Here is an 18,400-nt window from a genome sequence, read left to right as displayed (position 1 = left end):
AGCTACGGCGCGTTTTTTGGTAAAAGCTGCATACTTCGATGCTTCGTAACTCCGGAACAGTAAGTCCTAGGGGGATGGCAAGCACATGTCCGCGCAGGTCTCAGGGAGCCCTTTCAGGCCCAAGTTGCCTCCAGGTCGATTGGACCAACTCGTGACACTAACTCCTTAATGGTGAGTCCTAGAGACTCAGGGGTGACACTGTTGGAAAGCTCGTGCCCAACAATGGGGGGGTAGGTCAAGGGTCCACCACCCTAGCTCACACTCCACCCCCCGTTTTTGGGGAAGACAAGGAGAGGACAGTGGAAAGTGACGTCGGACCCAGTGCAGGCAGGTACAGGATGCGCCAAGGGTTAAGTGGGCCCTTTCAGTGTGGATGGCCCCGAGAGGTGGCTTTCTCCTCGCCTTGGGTCTCGGTTCTCTGCCATGTCTCTTTAGTGATAGCTAGTGCGTGTGTGTGTGTGTGTGTGTGTATTTATGTATCTCTATTTAGTGTGGGAGGGTTGGGTTTTCTCTTTTTTTCTGTTTTGGTTCTTTGTTGTTTTTAACCTCTGTGAAGCACTTTGTTACTGTCATATGAAGAGTGTCATATAAATAAATGAACTTGAACCTGAAACTGACATTTGAAAAAGCCCATTTTTGGGACTTTTTTTTTTTAATTAAACCTGTTTTTGGGACAATTTCATTTAAAATTTTAATTTAAAAGGGGTAAATACACCTTCATTAATGCAAATACATCTTTATTTCATAGCCACTTATTAAATAATAATTACATTTCATTGACAAATATTAATATACATCTTTGTTTCATAAACATAAATACATATTAAAATATTTCATTGCAATTACTAAGCCTAAACTAAAAACACAAACAGTATGCATAAATAACAGAGACCCGACATGGACTCAAGGCATGAGAGTGGGGGCTGAGCCATGGTCCGCTACAGCAGACGTGGCCAAAGCCCCCGTCAAAACAACTGGGGGTTCCAGGGTGGCAGGGGGTCCTGGGGGAAGGCCCATGCACCTCCTGTCCCTTACGGGGGACGGGTTCAGTTCCCCTTCCCTCCTCATGTTTCTATAACCTTCCCTTCCCAAGATACAGCCAATTTAAATACAAAAAGGGAAGTATCTCCACAACCCAAAAACATAGAGAGTCAGGGTAGTACCACTGGAAAGCCCGTGGCCAAATTAGGTGGGGTGGGGCTTGCTTTCGAGCCTCTACCACCTGTACTGTATCTGGACAGCTGAGAGATGCACATGGATCCAAGAATCCCAGTCTTACTGCAGATTTCATTGTTGGCTTGGTAATCACAGCTAAGAATATCAGGGTCTGCAGCTGAGCAGCACTGTGACAGGCATCTTCACAGAGTTCAAACCTAGCAAGAACTGGACTCAAACTATGTTCATATATTCACATTGGATCCATCAAAGACTCTTGGAAATGAACTCATATCATTGAGAGTACAGGAACACAGAGGGGAGATATGGCATTGGTATACCACCAACACAGAGTCAGGAGACCCCAAGACAGGGACAGTTGATCAGCATCATAAGACAATAAAGAGAGCAGAATAATAACAAACTTTTAGGGTTTGATGACAGTGACTCAGTCATAGACAAATTATATAATTTTGATGTGACTTTAAACTGCTTTATGTAAAATGTTTTATTTTTCTTAAACTTGAATGGAATTTCCATTAAATTGTGTTGACACTAACCCTTCTCCTTTACAAGTGTAGTGGGTGGGTTCAACCTGGGCTCAGAGCTTTGGTTTTGATAGAGGTCAAACACAAAGTGCACATGAAAACATAGTCTGATGGAGTTGATGAGAATCACTGTTTTAATAATGAGATCTTACTCTATATCTTTGTTTTAATTGCAGCAGTGTAAATACATCATCACCACTTTCTGATGACAGAATAGAAACAATAAACCATTATTCAGTCTCTTTCATTCAAGATAGAAACAATTACATGATCATTGAGAGGTTGTTTACGGCAAATGATTGGACTTCTATTGATTATTTTATCATGGTCAATACTCACACAACAGTAATCATTGCAATCACACTCAAATTCACATACAATAAAAACTGTACAACAGCAGGTTGAAAACACACATTATATTCATAAAGTATATTTAAAAGTACGTGGGGATGTCCCAGCAGCCGGAGTGGTGTTCTTCATCACAGTGTTGTCTTAATTCACTTTACTACAGCTGGCTGTCACACAGACAACCCTCTACAAGACCTGTTTTATCTTCATTATTATCAGTTACAGATTAACACTTTTCCTACATTAACAACTTCAACCCTGAAGCTTCACTTTAAATCAGGGAATAAACGTCCCAACATTTCTCAATTTACATTGAAATTATCTGTGAAAACTTTGTACTGACACTGAAATCTTTGTGTGAACTAAAATATTTTAATGTTATTATTAATAAGGTTTATGTATAGATAATCAATAATCACATTACTGTCAAACCATCCTGCTGCTACATCAAAGTTTTGTTTGAAATATTTTCATCTGATAGCAAACACCCCAACAAACCCTCCTCAAAGGTCTTCATGGTTTCTGCTCTCTGAGTCCACTTCCTGTTGAAAACTTGGAGGCAGTATTATTACTATTATCAATATTATTATTATTATTATTATTATTATTATTATAAATATAAATGTATAAAGGCCATTACTGTGGCATTAATAATTCACTGTAGAAGAAAAGTCATTGAATCAGACTTGATTTTTCCGTCATGTTTCTGTGGTGAACTCACTTTGTGCCAAGCTGCTGGGCTCTTATTATTGTTTTCATTACATCACTATTTTACATAAATCAAATAACAACACATCATTGTGCAACTGGCTGGACATGCTTCCACCACAGACCTGATCTGCTCCAACTCTCTGAATACATTAGTCACACTATTTTCTGTTTGGATAACTGAGGAGCACATTTGGACCACTGAATCAAACACTCACACCAGGGTTCAAGTTAAGGTCTAGGTCTGATCCAGATCTGGACCAAACCACAATCAGGTCTAAAGGGTTCTGGAAACATAACCATAATGAGCTGTCAGTGGTCCAGATCTGGTTTCCTCATAGAGTCTGAGCAAGATAGACCACATTCAGACGTCCAGGATAAGATCAGGTCTGGATTTCAAAGTGTCTAAAACTGGACATCGATCTCCAGGTTAAACCCAGTTTGTGGTCTCCATGGCAACTGGTGGATCCAGTTACTCAGACACTTTGACCCGGAAAATGACACGACCCAAAAACTTGTCCCGGTCATCGTTGTTACGCAGGTCTGAACCCTCGATTTTACACTCCACGGTCTGCTCAACATTAAAGTCTTCTTTGGATAACAACAGCTGCACTGCGACCAGTGGCTGCACGTAGTCAGACTGTAGATGGAGAAAGAAAGAGGTGTGGTTACTATAGAGACAGACACAGAGAGGGTTAGGGGTGTGGTAACTATGTAGACAGAGACAGAGAGAGTTAGGAGTGTGGTAACTATGGAGACACAAGCCCGTTTTAAACAGGAATTGTGCAAATTTGCAGTAAAGCCCAATCAGTCTTTATTCAGCATTGGCAATATAAAAACAAAATCAGGGAGTGCAGCAAAATGCCGCCTACCTACTTTTGTTCATACAGAATGTGCCTTTATCGGGGCAATGTGAGGCGTGAGCAAGTAACAAAACGTGTGACGTAAACAGTGACATGGGAGGGAGGCCATGGCTGGTCAGTCCTTCAGCAATTCTCTCATAAGTCAGCCCGTTCCTCACCGTCCCCATCATCTGATGGTTAATGGCCTCTTCATTTGCGAGGACAAGGAGGGCGCGCATTTCCTTGTCTCTCCAGTTGCTCATCTTTACAGTGTCTGTCAGGTCTGCGTTTCCCTCTTGCTACTAGCTGCTCGCTAATTCCTGCTATCAGCTGTTTCCTGTTTAACCACTTCCAGTGGGTCGCACGTGCGGCGTCATCAACAGCTCCTCCCACAAGTTTTCAACAGCCCCTCCCATGGCAGAAGACCACCTCGTTCTTTTTAAACCAAAAACATTCTGCCAATATGTCTACCCTACAAGACTGATAGTTGGGCACCTCGGATCAACCCGCCAATCCTGCTCTGTGTATCTAAACGGTCGCAGCTTGCCGGCAAAACGGCCCAACATTCACCAAAAATCTGGCAGTGGAAAAGGGGCTAGAGACAAAGGGTTAAGCCTCAGTTATACCTTCGCCTGGCTCCATTTGCAGATTGTGCACACACCTCAACAGAGCACGAAAGCATTTATACTTGGCGCAATCTTCATTGCAGTACTCGCTGCAAAGACAGGGGGCGGTAGAGAAAGCATACTAAACGAAGTAGTTGAAGCAGGCAAAAAACAGTAGAAGTAGAAACAAGTTGAAAACAATGGCTGCAGTCGGAAAGTCCCTCCTGTTGTCTATTCCTAATCACTATTTCTTGACCTCGGTGGGAAACATCATGAGGTCAAGGAAAGATGAGTAGGAGAATTCATAAGGACCTAGGAAAAGAGAACCGCAGAGCTGAGAGAATCCAACCACACTTATGCTGGGCTACATCATCATGCAACGGCGGACGTCAGTGACGTAGGTCGACCGTGGTGAAACTACACTTTAGTTTAGATGGTCTACAAAAAGCACATCTCAGATACTCCGCCCCGTGCCTACTTGCTGCTTCATACAGGCTATATGAACATGGACAGCACAGTCAAAAATATGACTTAATTACCAACGTCTGAATCGAATTAAAAAACATAGATAGGCAGTCACAAAACTGAAACGCTGAAAATGGTTGCTCACACTCACCCTCCTCAATCATTGTGATTATTTTGACAAATGTTCGAGTGTATGCAAGAGAGGCAAATATGTTAGGCTTACAGATCTACTACTGTACATATCATTCTTACGTTGCAAACATGTTGAATTAAAAACATCATCTAAAAAAAGTTTCATATCCCTTTTTCTTGAAACACAAACTTCTGTGTTAATATGCCAATCAATCATCATCTGTCATTTGCTTACAATAGTTTAAAAACGACCACAAAACTCAGTAAACACCTTGAAATGTTGACGTGATTGTGCCTTGAAGTTATTTTTTATTTTATTTTTTTAATTGTGTTCATTGGATTTTCCATTATATTAGTGACAATAACAACACAGAAAAAAGAAACAGAACAAACAACAAGAGCATACTTAGGGATGAAGGTGCAACTGTGCAATTAACAGTATATCTTCTGCCTAAATGGACAGGTTTTCTGTGTTTGCTGATGTTCGTATGCAAGAAATGAGTAAACTATTCAATTCACAGAGAGAGCAGAAAGGAAGAGATGTGGTAGACTTTATTCTAAAGTGTTTGGCTGAAATTCATTTGCGTAATAATGTAAAAAGGGCTGCCTCCCGCTGAAGAGCTGCTCCAGCCACACACGTGCCCGTATGACTGCAGAGATGTGAGCATCTGTGACTGAAGAAAAATTAATTCATGATATTGTTAAAAGCTGGCGATTCAACAACGCTCAAATAGTGATATGATTAATGCACACTGAGCATATCTGACACCACAATATTAACTTGAACTGGGTAATGTTACAACAGTAGCGTGACGTTTATAGTTCGCATGGGTTTAACATTGTTGAGAGTTTGGAACATATCACGTTATGCACATGATCAAGTTATGGCATGAGAAGGACAAAGCTTCATGTAACAGTGACTTACATCGTGATCTCCGTGACTTTTCAGTCATGTTGAGAGCCAGTTGTTCTTTTTCTTTACCTTTCGTCGCTTCTTTCGTTCTTCTTCTTCTTCTCCTACTTCTTCGGGTTTACTCATTTGTCTCTGTGAACGGTCGGTCGTTTTAAATATTGCTCCCACAATATTATTATTATGTGGGATTAAATTATCTCCTTTCCTATCGCTTAGGAAGGTCCGATGTATCCTATGCTAAAGGAGATCTGAAAAGAAGCACTGAACCTCCTTTTCTTAGTGTTTAGAGAATTCAAACAGCTCTTATCATGGCAGCCACTAAAATACTTCCAGGTCATTTCACTCAGCTAGGAACCTTCCTAGGCAAAAAGACTTTCTGACCGCAGCCAATGTAAAGAGTAATGATGGCAGCACGAAAAGTACGGATTGCAGAGGATGAGCAATTGTTATATTTATTGCTTTTGACCAGACAAAAGCATTGCAAAAGGAGATGGTCTGTCCACCCGTTACATGTAGCGGGATATCTGACTGGGGAACACAGCCCGCTTGTGAAGCCAATGCAGGCTGTAGATGAAGAGATGCTCTTAAGTTAATCTTCCTTCAAATTCATCCATTTTGAAATGAACAACATTTGCGCGGCTTGTAAAAAGTTTCAAAATCCTGGAGGTGCACGACCTCACGAAGCACCAGCTTGCATGGCTGTCAACACCATTTGTGGCGCGTAAACCTCACGCACCCGCGACTGCAACAAGCATAAACTAGGCTTTAGTGGTGTGGTTTCTATTAAGATAGAGAGGGTTAGTGGTGTGGTTAATGTGTGGACAGAAAGGGTTAGTGGTGTTGTTAGTATTAAGATAGAGAGGATTAGTGGTGTAGTTAATGTGGAGACAGAGAAGGTTAGTGGTGTGGTTACTTTGGAGATAGAGAGGGTTAGGGGTGTGGTTACTATGGAGACAGAGACATTTTGTCACAGTCTCCTCTCCCTCCTCGTCAGCAGCTCTCCCCTCATCTCTCTGATTACAGGAGTGGAATCAGGTGTGTTGTGTGCAGGAGTCGAGCAGCAGCTGATAACCATCTCCAATCTACTTTTCTTGAAATAGGCTACTGAAATAGGCTACTGCCTGCCTGTCTGTCTCTGTCTTTGTCCGTCTGTCTCTGTCTTTGTCTGTCTCTGCCTGTCTCTGTCTGTCTGTCTGTCTGTCTTTCTGTCTGTCTCTGCCTGTCTCTGCCTGTCTCTGCCTGTCTGTCTGTCTCTGTCTGTCTGTCTCTGTTTCTCTGTCTGTCTGCCTGTCTGCCTGTCTCTGTCTGTCTGTTTGTCTGTCTATCTCTCTTTGTCTGTCTGTCTGTCTGTCTGTCTCTGCCTGTCTCTGCCTGTCTGTCTGTCTGTCTCTGTCTTTGTCTGTCTGTCTGTCTGTCTGTCTTTCTTTCTGTCTATGTCTGTCTGTGTCTGTCTCTCTCTCTCTCTGTCTGTCTCTGCCTGTCTCTGTCTGTCTGTCTGTCTGCCTGTCTCTGTCTGTCTGTCTGTCTCTGTCTCTGCCTGTCTGTCTCTGTCTTTGTCCGTCTGTCTCTGTCTTTGTCTGTCTGTCTGTCTGTCTGTCTGTCTCTGTCTGTCTTTGCCTCTGTCTCTCTGTCTGTCTGTCTGTCTGTGTCTGTTGGTGATGGGGGGTGGGGGGTGGGGGGTTCTGTGGCTGGTTGGAGTAAGAGGGGAGGATATAGGATGGGGATGGACGGCTGTAGGATCCCAAGTCCCAATGTTGGTGTGTCCTTACGTACTAAAGTTTGTTTTGGAGTTCCGCAAGGTTCTGTGCTCGGACCAATCCTATTTACTCTATATATGCTTCCTTTAGGTAACATCATTAGAAATCACTCTGTAAATTTCCAATGTTATGCGGATGATACTCAGTTGTATTTATCGATGAAGCCAGAAGAAAGTAATCTATCTAACCTCAGACACAGCTGTAAAACCTAATATATATTTAGATTGTTTCTCCCCAATTTCTCTTCAAGAATTGACCGTAGTGATTTCTTCATCTAAATCATCAACGTGTCTCTTAGACCCCATCCCAACTAGGCTACTTAAGGAGGTCTTTCCTTTAGTTAACACTCATATATTAGATATGATCAATATATCCTTATTAACAGGCTATGTACCACAGTCTTTTAAGGTAGCTGTAATTAAACCTCTACTAAAAAAGCCCACCCTGGATCCAGAGGTGTTAGCCAACTATAGACCAATATCTAATCTTCCCTTTATGTCAAAGATCCTTGAGAAAGTAGTCGCAGACCAGCTGTGTGATTTTCTCCAGGATAATAATTTATTTGAGGAATTTCAGTCAGGATTTGTGCATCATAGCACTGAGACAGCACTAGTTAAAATTACAAATGACCTTCTGATTGCTTCAGACAAAGGACTCGTCTCTGTACTTGTTTTATTAGATCTTAGTGCAGTGTTTGACACAATTGACCATCAAATTCTACTGCAGAGACTGGATCACTTAATTGGCCTAAAAGGTTCTGCACTGAGCTGGTTTAAATCTTATTTATCTGATCGTTTTCAGTTTGTTGACGTTTATAATGAATCATACTTACGTACTAAAGTTTGCTTTGGAGTTCCGCAAGATTCTGTGCTCGGACCAATCCTATTTACTCTATATATGCTCCCTTTAGGTAACATCATTAGAAATCACTCTATAAATTTCCATTGTTATGCAGATGATACACAGTTGTATTTATCTATGAAGCCAGAAGAAATTAATCAATTAACTAAACTCCATAATTGTCTTGAAGACATAAAAACCTGGATGAGCACCAATTTCCTGATGTTAAATTCAGACAAAAATGAAGTTAATGTTCTTGGCCCCAAACAACTCAGAGACTCTTTATCTGATGTTATAATTTCTCTAGATGGCATTGCTCTGGCCTCTAGCACTACCGTAAGAAACCTCAGAGTAATATTTGATCAAGATTTGTCTTTTAATTCTCATTTAAAACAAACCCCACAGACTGCATTTTTTCATCTGCGTAATATTGTAAAAATTAGACCTATCCTGACCCGAAAAGATGCAGAAAAATTGGTCCACGCTTTTGTTACCTCTAGGCTGGATTACTGTAACTCTCTATGATGAGGTAGCTCTAGTAAGTCCTTAAAAACTCTCCAGCTAATTCAGAATGCAGCAGCACGTGTACTAATCATCATCATATTCATATTTCTCCTGTTTTAGCTTCTCTGCACTGGCTCCCTGTAAAATCCAGAATTGAATTTAAAATCCTACTGTTAACTTATAAAGCTCTAAATGGTCAAGCTCCATCATATCTTAGAGAGCTCATAGTGCCATATTATCCCACCAGAACACTGTGCTCTGAGAACGCAGGGTTACTCGTGGTCCCTAAAGTCTCCAAAAGTAGATCAGGAGCCAGAGCCTTCAGCTATCAGGCTCCTCTCCTGTGGAATCATCTTCCTGTTACGGTCCGGGAGGCAGACACCGTCTCCACATTTAAGACTAGACTTAAGACTTTCCTCTTTGATAAAGCTTATAGTTAGGGCTGGCTCAGGCTTGCCTTGTACCAGCCCCTAGTTAGGCTGACTTAGGCCTAGTCTGCCGGAGGACCACCCTATAATACACCGGGCACCTTCTCTCCTTTTCTCTCTCTCTCTCCCTCTCTCTCTCTCTCTCGTATCCTATTACTGCATCTTGCTAACTCGGCCATTCTGGATGTCACTAACTCGGCTTCTTCTCCGGAGCCTTTGTGCTCCACTGTCTCTCAGATTAACTCATATCACAGCGGTGCCTGGACAGCGTGACGTGTGTGGTTGTGCTGCTGCCGTGGTCCTGCCAGATGCCTCCTGCTGCTGCTGCTGCCATCATTAGTCATTAGTCATACTTCTACTGTTATTATACACATATGACTATTGTCACACATGTATACTGCCAGATATTAATATATACTTTCAACATATTGTACCACAGTAGCCAGAACTATAATTTTAATATTATTACTTCCATTAATGTTGTGGTAAGCTACTGTCATTACCGTCTCTCCTGTCTCTCTCTCTCTCTCTCTCTCGCTCTCTCTGTCTCTCTCTCTTTCTGTCTCATTGTGTCATGTGGATTACTGTTAATTTATCATGTTGATCTGTTCTGTACGACATCTATTGCACGTCTGTCCATCCTGGAAGAGGGATCCCTCCTCAGTTGCTCTTCCTGAGGTTTCTACCGTTTTTTTCGCCCGTTTACAGGTTTTTTGGGGAGTTTCTTCCTGATCAGCTGTGAGGGTCATAAGGACAGAGGGATGTTGTATGCTGTAAAGCCCTGTGAGGCAAATTGTGATTTGTGATATTGGGCTTTATAAATAAAATTGATTGATTGATTGATTGGTTGATGGTGGGCGAGGTGGATGTTTGGGAGGGCTGCACAGCTCCTTGAGACTTCCATGTTGATGTCATGGATAACATGTGGAGGGGTTTCTGTCCTGGGGAGAAGGGTAGAAATAATCACTCTGCTGTCCATGAACTCCTTGGAGGCCCTCTCAGCCACCTTGGTCATGGCCTCAGCAGTGCCCCGGTGGAGGATGTGGAGGTCATTGGTTCCTGTATGCACCACGATGTATTGAGGGCTCCCCAGTGTGTCCTGCCTGGCCAGGGAAGAGGCGTTTAGCATTCAAATATTTTCCATTTGAGTCCATGAGTAGGACTGCCTGGGCTTCTGGCCTGGCTGGTCTGTCAGATCTGGGCTCTGTGTGTAACAGGGGCTGGGCAGCAGGGAGGTCAGGAGGAGAATCTCTGGGTGTCAGGGTCGGAGAGGTGGGTAAAGGCTGTGAGAGGGGGAGGCTGCCAGTGTCTGTGGGAGCTGGTGGTTTGGCAGCAGGGGAGAGGGTCGGTGTTGGGACGGCTGCATGTGTGTCACTGGGTGATGAAACATGGTATCTGTTTTCCTGAAGTTGCTCTCTCATCTCCTGTAGCTCTCTGCTGAAGCTGATGTCTTTGTCAGCAGCATCCTCCTTTACTTTCAGTGCCTGGGCTCGTAAGGTGGTGTTCTCCTCCTCCAACTCATGCATAATCTCTCAGGACAGATTCTGCAATTTACATTGTAGAATCTGTCGGCAGCCCTGTGTGAACGACGACTACGGGGGGGGGCTTTGAGTTTGAACGATACTGCATTTTAGCCAATCACAATGGAGGGGGCGGGGCCGAGACGTGCAGGTGTCCCCAGGAAATGTGCACCGACAGAAACAGCAAGCTCCGCGTCAATGGCGACCACTCCACCCAAATCGCCATCTCGTCAACGTGAAAAAAATATTTTTTCCAGCAGATGTCTTAGTTACAACATGATTGAGCTACCTGGAGTAGTTTCATGTCGTATCCGACAACAGGAGGCTTTTAACAGGTGACGTCCTGATGTTAGCTTTGCTGCTGCTGTTAGCTGTCCCTGTCAGCTGATGCTTTCTAGACATTGTGATTTCCCATAACTGAATAAATACCACACATAGCAACACAAAACTGCTTTGCTAGCTCAATCATGTTATAACTAAGATATCTGCTGGAAAAAATATTTTTTTCCACAGACTGTTTATTGAGTTACTGAGCTGCTACAGACACCGCTAACGGGGCTAACAGCTAACGGTTAGCCCAGCTAATCTACGATAACCATAACGTGCACACAGAAATAGTAACGCTTGTTCAATCATTTTGTTTATAGACTTTACAAACATCAGATTCGTCTACACAGTGATACAGTGACATGAAAAATGCCCAAGAACATATCTTAAAAAAAAAAAAAAAAAGATGGCATCGTTTTTCTTTTATTTCTTATGAATTTTGCACCAGAGCAGCCTAATCACATGAAGTCCAAAATCGAGTGAGTGGTGACAAGTCATGTCATGCCGTTTTTCGAGGGGAAAAATTAAAGGATTACTCGCGATCTTAAGCGGAGCTGCGAGTGGAGATTTCTTTTATAAAAGGTAAGAGTCTCACTCCTATCACTATTTTTGGCTGAGATATACCTTCTAGAAAGCGGAATCATAATTTTCATGTTTCATATGGCTTTATTTGGTGATATTTTATGGTGTTTCTGTGTCATAAACAACATCAGCTATCATAATCACACCTGATTTCAATAAGGTACAATGTTTGAAGCTGGCTGAGTGTTGTTTGATCACTGATAGTACTGTTTTGAAGCAGAGTGACCCACTTGTCATTTGGAGCTCCGCCTGGATCTTTTCATGGTAAAAACACTGTAGAATGGTCATACTTTGAGCAGTCTTCTTCAAATTTGAAACAAGTGTTCATTGATAGTGTGCCTACAGCCCCACAGTGTCATTTACCTGCTCAGATGAAGCCACAGACAGTTATTCATCCTGAAACACATTCTTTATTTTATTTTAGGCAAAATCTTCAGTTTTTTACTGACTTCAGAGGCCCATTACTCTGTCTCTGTATCACCTAGAGTGTTTCTGACCTCATGTATGCATGTAGTCAGAGCGGTTCAGAAGCTACAGTCATTTTAATTTGGGTGTGTCATTTTAGGCGTTTTCGCTACAAAATAAACTGAAACTGAAACTCAGCTGATATGGCTGATCCTGATCCTGATCCTTATCCTGGTTCTGGTTCTGATCCTGATTCTGATTCTGATTCTGATCCTGATCTTGACTTTTATTCGGATCCTGATCCTGATCCTGGTCCTGGTTATGGTTCTGATCCTGACTTTTATTCTCATCCTGATCCTAATGAACACATACAGTTGATTCTGGTAAAAATATTTGGTTATTGAAGGGTTTTTTTTGTTATTACAGTTTCTTTTAAACCAATTAAATAAATAAATAAATTATTAAGAAGAGAGTTGACTCACATGAGCTTTCCTGCCATAGTACGGGAAGAACATTTTATCCAGACGACCTTCTGAGGGGAAGTACTGCATCTCTAACAGACTGTCTCTCTGCCACACAGAAAAATATGTTCATATAAATATGATGGAGAAAAAATATGTTGATATGAATATGAAGAGAAAAAATACATTTATTTGAATACGAAGAGAAAATATAGATTCATATGAATATGAAGAGAAAAAATAGATTTATATGAATATGAGGAGAAAAAATAGATTCATATGAATATGAAGAGAAAAAATAGAGTATATGAAATAAAAAATAGATTTATATAAATATGAAGAGAAAATATAGATTTCTATGAATATGAAGAGAAAAAATAGATTTATATGAATATAAAGACAAAAATAGTTTCATATGACTATGAAGAGAAAATATAGATTATATGAATATGAAGAGAAAAATAGATTCATATGAATATGGAGAAAAAAATAGATTCATATGAATATGAAGAAAAATATAGATTTATATGAATATGAAGAGAAAATATAGATTTATATGAATATGAAGAAAAATATAGATTCATATGAATATGAAGAGAAAAAATAGATTTATATGAATATGAAGAGAAAAAATAGATTCATATGAATATGAAGAGAAAAAATAGATTATATGAAATAAAAAAATAGATTTATATAAATATGAAGAGAAAATATAGATTTCTATGAATATGAAGAGAAAAAATAGATTTATATGAATATAAAGACAAAAATAGTTTCATATGACTATGAAGAGAAAATATAGATTATATGAATATGAAGAGAAAAATAGATTCATATGAATATGGAGAAAAAAATAGATTCATATGAATATGAAGAAAAATATAGATTTATATGAATATGAAGAGAAAATATAGATTTATATGAATATGAAGAAAAATATAGATTCATATGAATACGAAGAGAAAATATAGATTCATATGAATATGAAGAAAAATATAGATTCATATGAATACGAAGAGAAAATATAGATTCATATGAATATGAAGAGAAAAAATAGATTTATATGAATATGAAGAGAAAAAATAGATTCATATGAATATGAAGAGAAAAAATAGATTATATGAAATAAAAAAAATAGATTTATATAAATATGAAGAGAAAATATAGATTTCTATGAATATGAAGAGAAAAAATAGATTTATATGAATATAAAGACAAAAATAGTTTCATATGACTATGAAGAGAAAATATAGATTATATGAATATGAAGAGAAAAATAGATTCATATGAATATGGAGGAAAAAATAGATTTATATGAATATGAAGAAAAATATAGATTTATATGAATATGAAGAGAAAATATAGATTTATATGAATATGAAGAAAAATATAGATTCATACGAATATGAAGAGAAAATATAGTTTTATATGAATATGAAGAAAAAATTGATTTATATGAATGTGAAGAGAAAATATAGATTCATATGAATATGAAGAGAAATATAGATTCATATGAATATGAAGAGAAAATATAGTTTTATATGAATATGAAGAAAAAATAGATTTATATGAATGTGAAGAGAAAATATAGATTCATATGAATATGAAGAGAAAATATAGTTTTATATGAATATGAAGAAAAAATAGATTTATATGAATATGAAGAAAAATATAGATTCATATGAATATGAAGAGAAAATATAGATTTATATGAATATGAAGAAAAATATAGATTCATATGAATATGAAGAGAAAATATAGTTTTATATGAATATGAAGAAAAAATAGATTTATATGAATATGAAGAAAAATATAGATTCATATGAATATGAAGAGAAAATATAGTTTTATATGAATATGAAGAAAAAATAGATTTATATGAATGTGAAGAGAAAATAGATTTATATGAATATTACGAAAAAATAGATTTATATGAATACAAAGAGAAAATATAGATTTATATGAATATGGAGGAAAAAATAGATTCATATGAATATGAAGAGAAAATATAGATTTATATGAATATGAAGAGAAAAAATAGATTTCTATGAATATGAAGAGAAAAAATAGATTACATACTGTACATATTGGTATCATTTACTGTGAATTGTTTGTACTGGTACTGTGCATTCTGCTATAATTATTTGCATTACTATTTGTTTTTTCTTAGGATAAATGTGATGATTGTTGCTTGGTCTCTTTATTCATTTATTTAGTAGAGTGTCCACCCACCTTCTCATTCTCCATATACATAGAGGTATTCTGGTGGCTTTACAGGCTACATTTTATTTAATTTAGAGTCTAATAGAGTCAAATTATTGATTGTCTCTGATCCCCACGGTCAATTTGGTCATTTTGACCGTGCAAGCAACACAGCTAATGCTAGGTGGCGCCAAGCTAAAAAAAAAAAAAAAAAAAAAATCCTATCTGTTGCCTCTTTGATAAACAGTTTAATTAATATACTTTATATTTTATACTATTTATAGTTAATAAACAGTTTAATTAATTTACTTTATATTTTATACTATTTATAGTTAATAAACAGTTTAATTAATATGCTTTATATTTTATACTATTTATAGTTAATAAACAGTTTAATTAATATGCTTTATATTTTATACTATTTATACTTAATAAACAGTTTAATTAATTTACTTTATATTTTATACTATTTATACTTAATAAACAGTTTAATTAATATACCTTATATTTTATACTATTTATAGTTAATAAAAATATAATTTATCCTTCTCGATGTCAAAAAAGCCACTTCATGAGCTGTATGCACAGTAACTTCAATCTGACGTGAATGACAGGAGATGTTATCCCATTTAACAATGTTCAGTAAAAAAATAAACACAGTCTGTCACACCGTAGAAAAACTATATGCTCCTGTGCCTGCTGCAGCTCTATCTTCACCCAACTGCGCACATGACTCCCTCAGTTAGGAAAGTTTTGCGGAAGGCAGCATATGTATTATACAATCATCATGAGTTTGTTTTTAACCTTTTAACATTACTGATCTCTTATATACATTCAGTTACATACAATTATGAATTTTGCATAATATTTAAATTAACTTCAATTCTCACATTGTGGCTCTTACACAGTCTTTATGTGATTCAGCTTCACAGGTGCATTATGGGATAGCTGTGTGTGTGTGTGTGTGTGTGTGTGTGTGTGTAATACTTTGGCAGTACAGCTGATGTAGGGGTCTCCCCGTGGTTTCAGTCCGATTACCTGCAGACACAAAGACAGAGACACAGACAGACAGAGAGACACACAGACCCACAGACACACAGACAGACAGACACATTATTAACTTTTATATAATGTGTGTTTTTATGTTTATCTAATTAAAGTCAAGGGGCGGCACGGTGGTGTGGTGGTTAGCACTGTCGCCTCACAGCAAGAGGGTTGCTAGTTCGATCCCAGGTGTGGGAGCCTTTCTGTGCGGAGTTTGCATGTTCTCCCCGTGTCAGCGTGGGTTTCCTCCAGGTGCTCCCACATGTTCTCCCCGTGTCAGCGTGGGTTTCCTCCAGGTGCTCTGACATGTTCTCCCCGTGTCAGCGTGGGTTTCCTCCAGGTGCTCCAGCTTCCTCCCACAGTCCAAAGACATGCAGGTTAATTGGTGACTCTAAATTGTCCGTAGGTGTGAATGTGAGTGTGAATGGTTGTCTGTCTCTATGTGTCAGCCCTGTGATAGTCTGGTGACCTGTCCAGGGTGAACCCTGCCTCTCGCTCAATGTCAGCTGGGATAGGCTCCAGCCCCCCACGACCCTCAAGAGGATGAAGCGGTTAGAAGATGAATGAATGATAATTAAAGTCAAATCTGGACACAACGTTCAGCAGTCAAACCTCAGACCCTCATAGACATGAACGAGCAGACGACCACAGGAACTGAACTTTAAAACATGAAGGACAATTTAAACTCAGCAGTGAACATGACGTAAGAGACTCACATATTTCTACATAATGTGATGTGACATTCTTCATTTGGTTCTTCATTTTTATTTTAAACTTATCCATGTGCTTTAACACCTTCACCAACCAATCAGGTTCCAGTTTACATCCATGTCTGTCCAGACTCATGATGTACGCAGTGAGGACTCTGAAGAACTTTATTTATTTATTTATTTATTTACAATAATGTCAGGTATGACTCTACCTGCTGGTGACTCTCCACTCAGAAACAGTTTTTACAGAAGACTGACGGAGACCTTCGTCACGTGGTGCAGCAACAATCATCTAAAGCCAAATATCAGCAGTACCAATGTTCAGGTGGACGATACAATGAACACGTGATATTTGTCGACACTTCAAATCTGTTGCTGCAAAGTTCAGATTCTTAAACATGAACATATAAGATTCAGCATCAGTGTCACTAGTTCAGTATCTGACCAAATGTCTCCCCTTCTGTTCCTGACATATGATGTTAAAATATGATGATGTCACAGTCAAGCTGACCTTTGGCCTTTTGAGCTATACATATATATATATATATATATATATATATATTATTTAGACATTTGTCTCAAGTTTTGTCATGATTAGTGTATGAATTCTTCAGTTATGGACAAAAACAAGTTTTGTGAGGTCACACTGACCTTTGACCTCCAACCACCAAAATCCAATCAGTTCATCTTTGAGTGAACATTTGTGGCATTCGTGCCAAATATGAAGATGAACCCTGATAACTTTCTTGACACATTATGCTCACAAGAATGAGACAGACACACAGACAGATGGAAAACTGGAAAACACAGTTACCAAAAGTAGATCAGGAGCCAGAGCCTTCAGCTATCAGGCTCCTATCCTGTGGAATGATCTTCCTGTTACAGTCCGGGAGGCAGACACCGTCTGCACATTTAAGACTAGACTTAAGACTTTCCTCTTTGATAAAGCTTATAGTTAGGGCTGGCTCAGGCTTGCCCTGTACCAGCCCCTAGTTAGGCTGACTTAGGCCAACTTACGCAATGGTTTTTGTTTCAGATTATATACATATGATTATTGTCACACATGTATACTGCCAGATATTAATACATACTTTCAACATATTGTACCACAGTAGCCAGAACTATAACTATAATATTATTACTTTCATTAATGTTGTTGTAAGCTACTGTCATTACCTGCATCTCTCTCTCTCTCTCTCTCTCTCTCTCTCATTGTGTCATGTGGATTACTGTTAATTTATTATGCTGATCTGTTCTGTACGACATCTATTGCACGTCTGTCCGTCCTGGAAGAGGGATCCCTCCTCAGTTGCTCTTCCTGAGGTTTCTACCGTTTTTTCCCCGTTAAAGGGTTTTTTGGGGAGTTTTTCCTGATCAGCTGTGAGGGTCCTAAGGACAGAGGGATGTCATATGCTGTAAAGCCCTGTGAGGCAAATTGTGATTTGTGATATTGGGCTTTATAAATAAAACTGATTGACTGAATTGATAACGTCTTCAACCTCAGCTAGTGACATAAAAACTTAACGCACTAATCCCCTGCTGCTCGTGTGTATGTGTGTTCTAATAATTCTAATGAAAAACTAAGACAATAAATATTTGTTAATGACCTATTTTCATAATGAAAACAAGACTACAACTAAATAAGAAGTAGTCCTGGTGAGAGAATCATGAGGAATATATTATATTTAAATGAAAAAACACAGACGCCTTGCTGAGGCCAGTGCCATCTCCCACCACCTCCAGGAAGCTCTCCACTGCGTAAAAACTCAGCACAGCCAGGCATTGCATCTCTGGGATGAGGGCAAAATTGCACTAGTTGATGAGGCGTTGCATCTCAGTACTTCGTTTGGACAGCCTGGTCTGACAGCACGTCGAGTGGACTGAAGTGCTGACACACAAATGCA

At 39.0% G+C, this 18,400-nt stretch overlaps 1 protein-coding gene across 2 annotated transcripts in view; it reads right to left on the bottom strand.

The window, feature by feature from the left end:
* Positions 1 to 2,152: 2,152 nt before the first annotated feature.
* Positions 2,153 to 18,400, bottom strand: part of atp1b3b (ATPase Na+/K+ transporting subunit beta 3b) — a 48,110-nt gene continuing 31,862 nt past the window's right edge. The window contains exons 5-7 of one of the 2 annotated variants that reach the window (XM_049576030.1): positions 15,730 to 15,780; positions 12,562 to 12,648; positions 2,153 to 3,399 (exon numbers count right to left, since the gene is read on the bottom strand). In XM_049576030.1, coding sequence (XP_049431987.1) covers positions 3,232 to 3,399; positions 12,562 to 12,648; positions 15,730 to 15,780 — 306 coding nt within the window. In that variant the 3' untranslated portion in view covers positions 2,153 to 3,231. The remainder of the gene's footprint in view (positions 3,400 to 12,561; positions 12,649 to 15,729; positions 15,781 to 18,400) is intronic. The other variant, XM_049576031.1, reaches the window with a different exon arrangement.

Source organism: Epinephelus fuscoguttatus, linkage group LG5, assembly GCF_011397635.1.
Source record: "Epinephelus fuscoguttatus linkage group LG5, E.fuscoguttatus.final_Chr_v1".
In the NCBI taxonomy this organism is placed as follows: Eukaryota; Metazoa; Chordata; class Actinopteri; order Perciformes; family Serranidae; genus Epinephelus; species Epinephelus fuscoguttatus.
The sequence above is the reverse complement of the archived record's forward strand: the minus strand, read 5'-3'. Positions and strand labels throughout refer to the sequence as shown.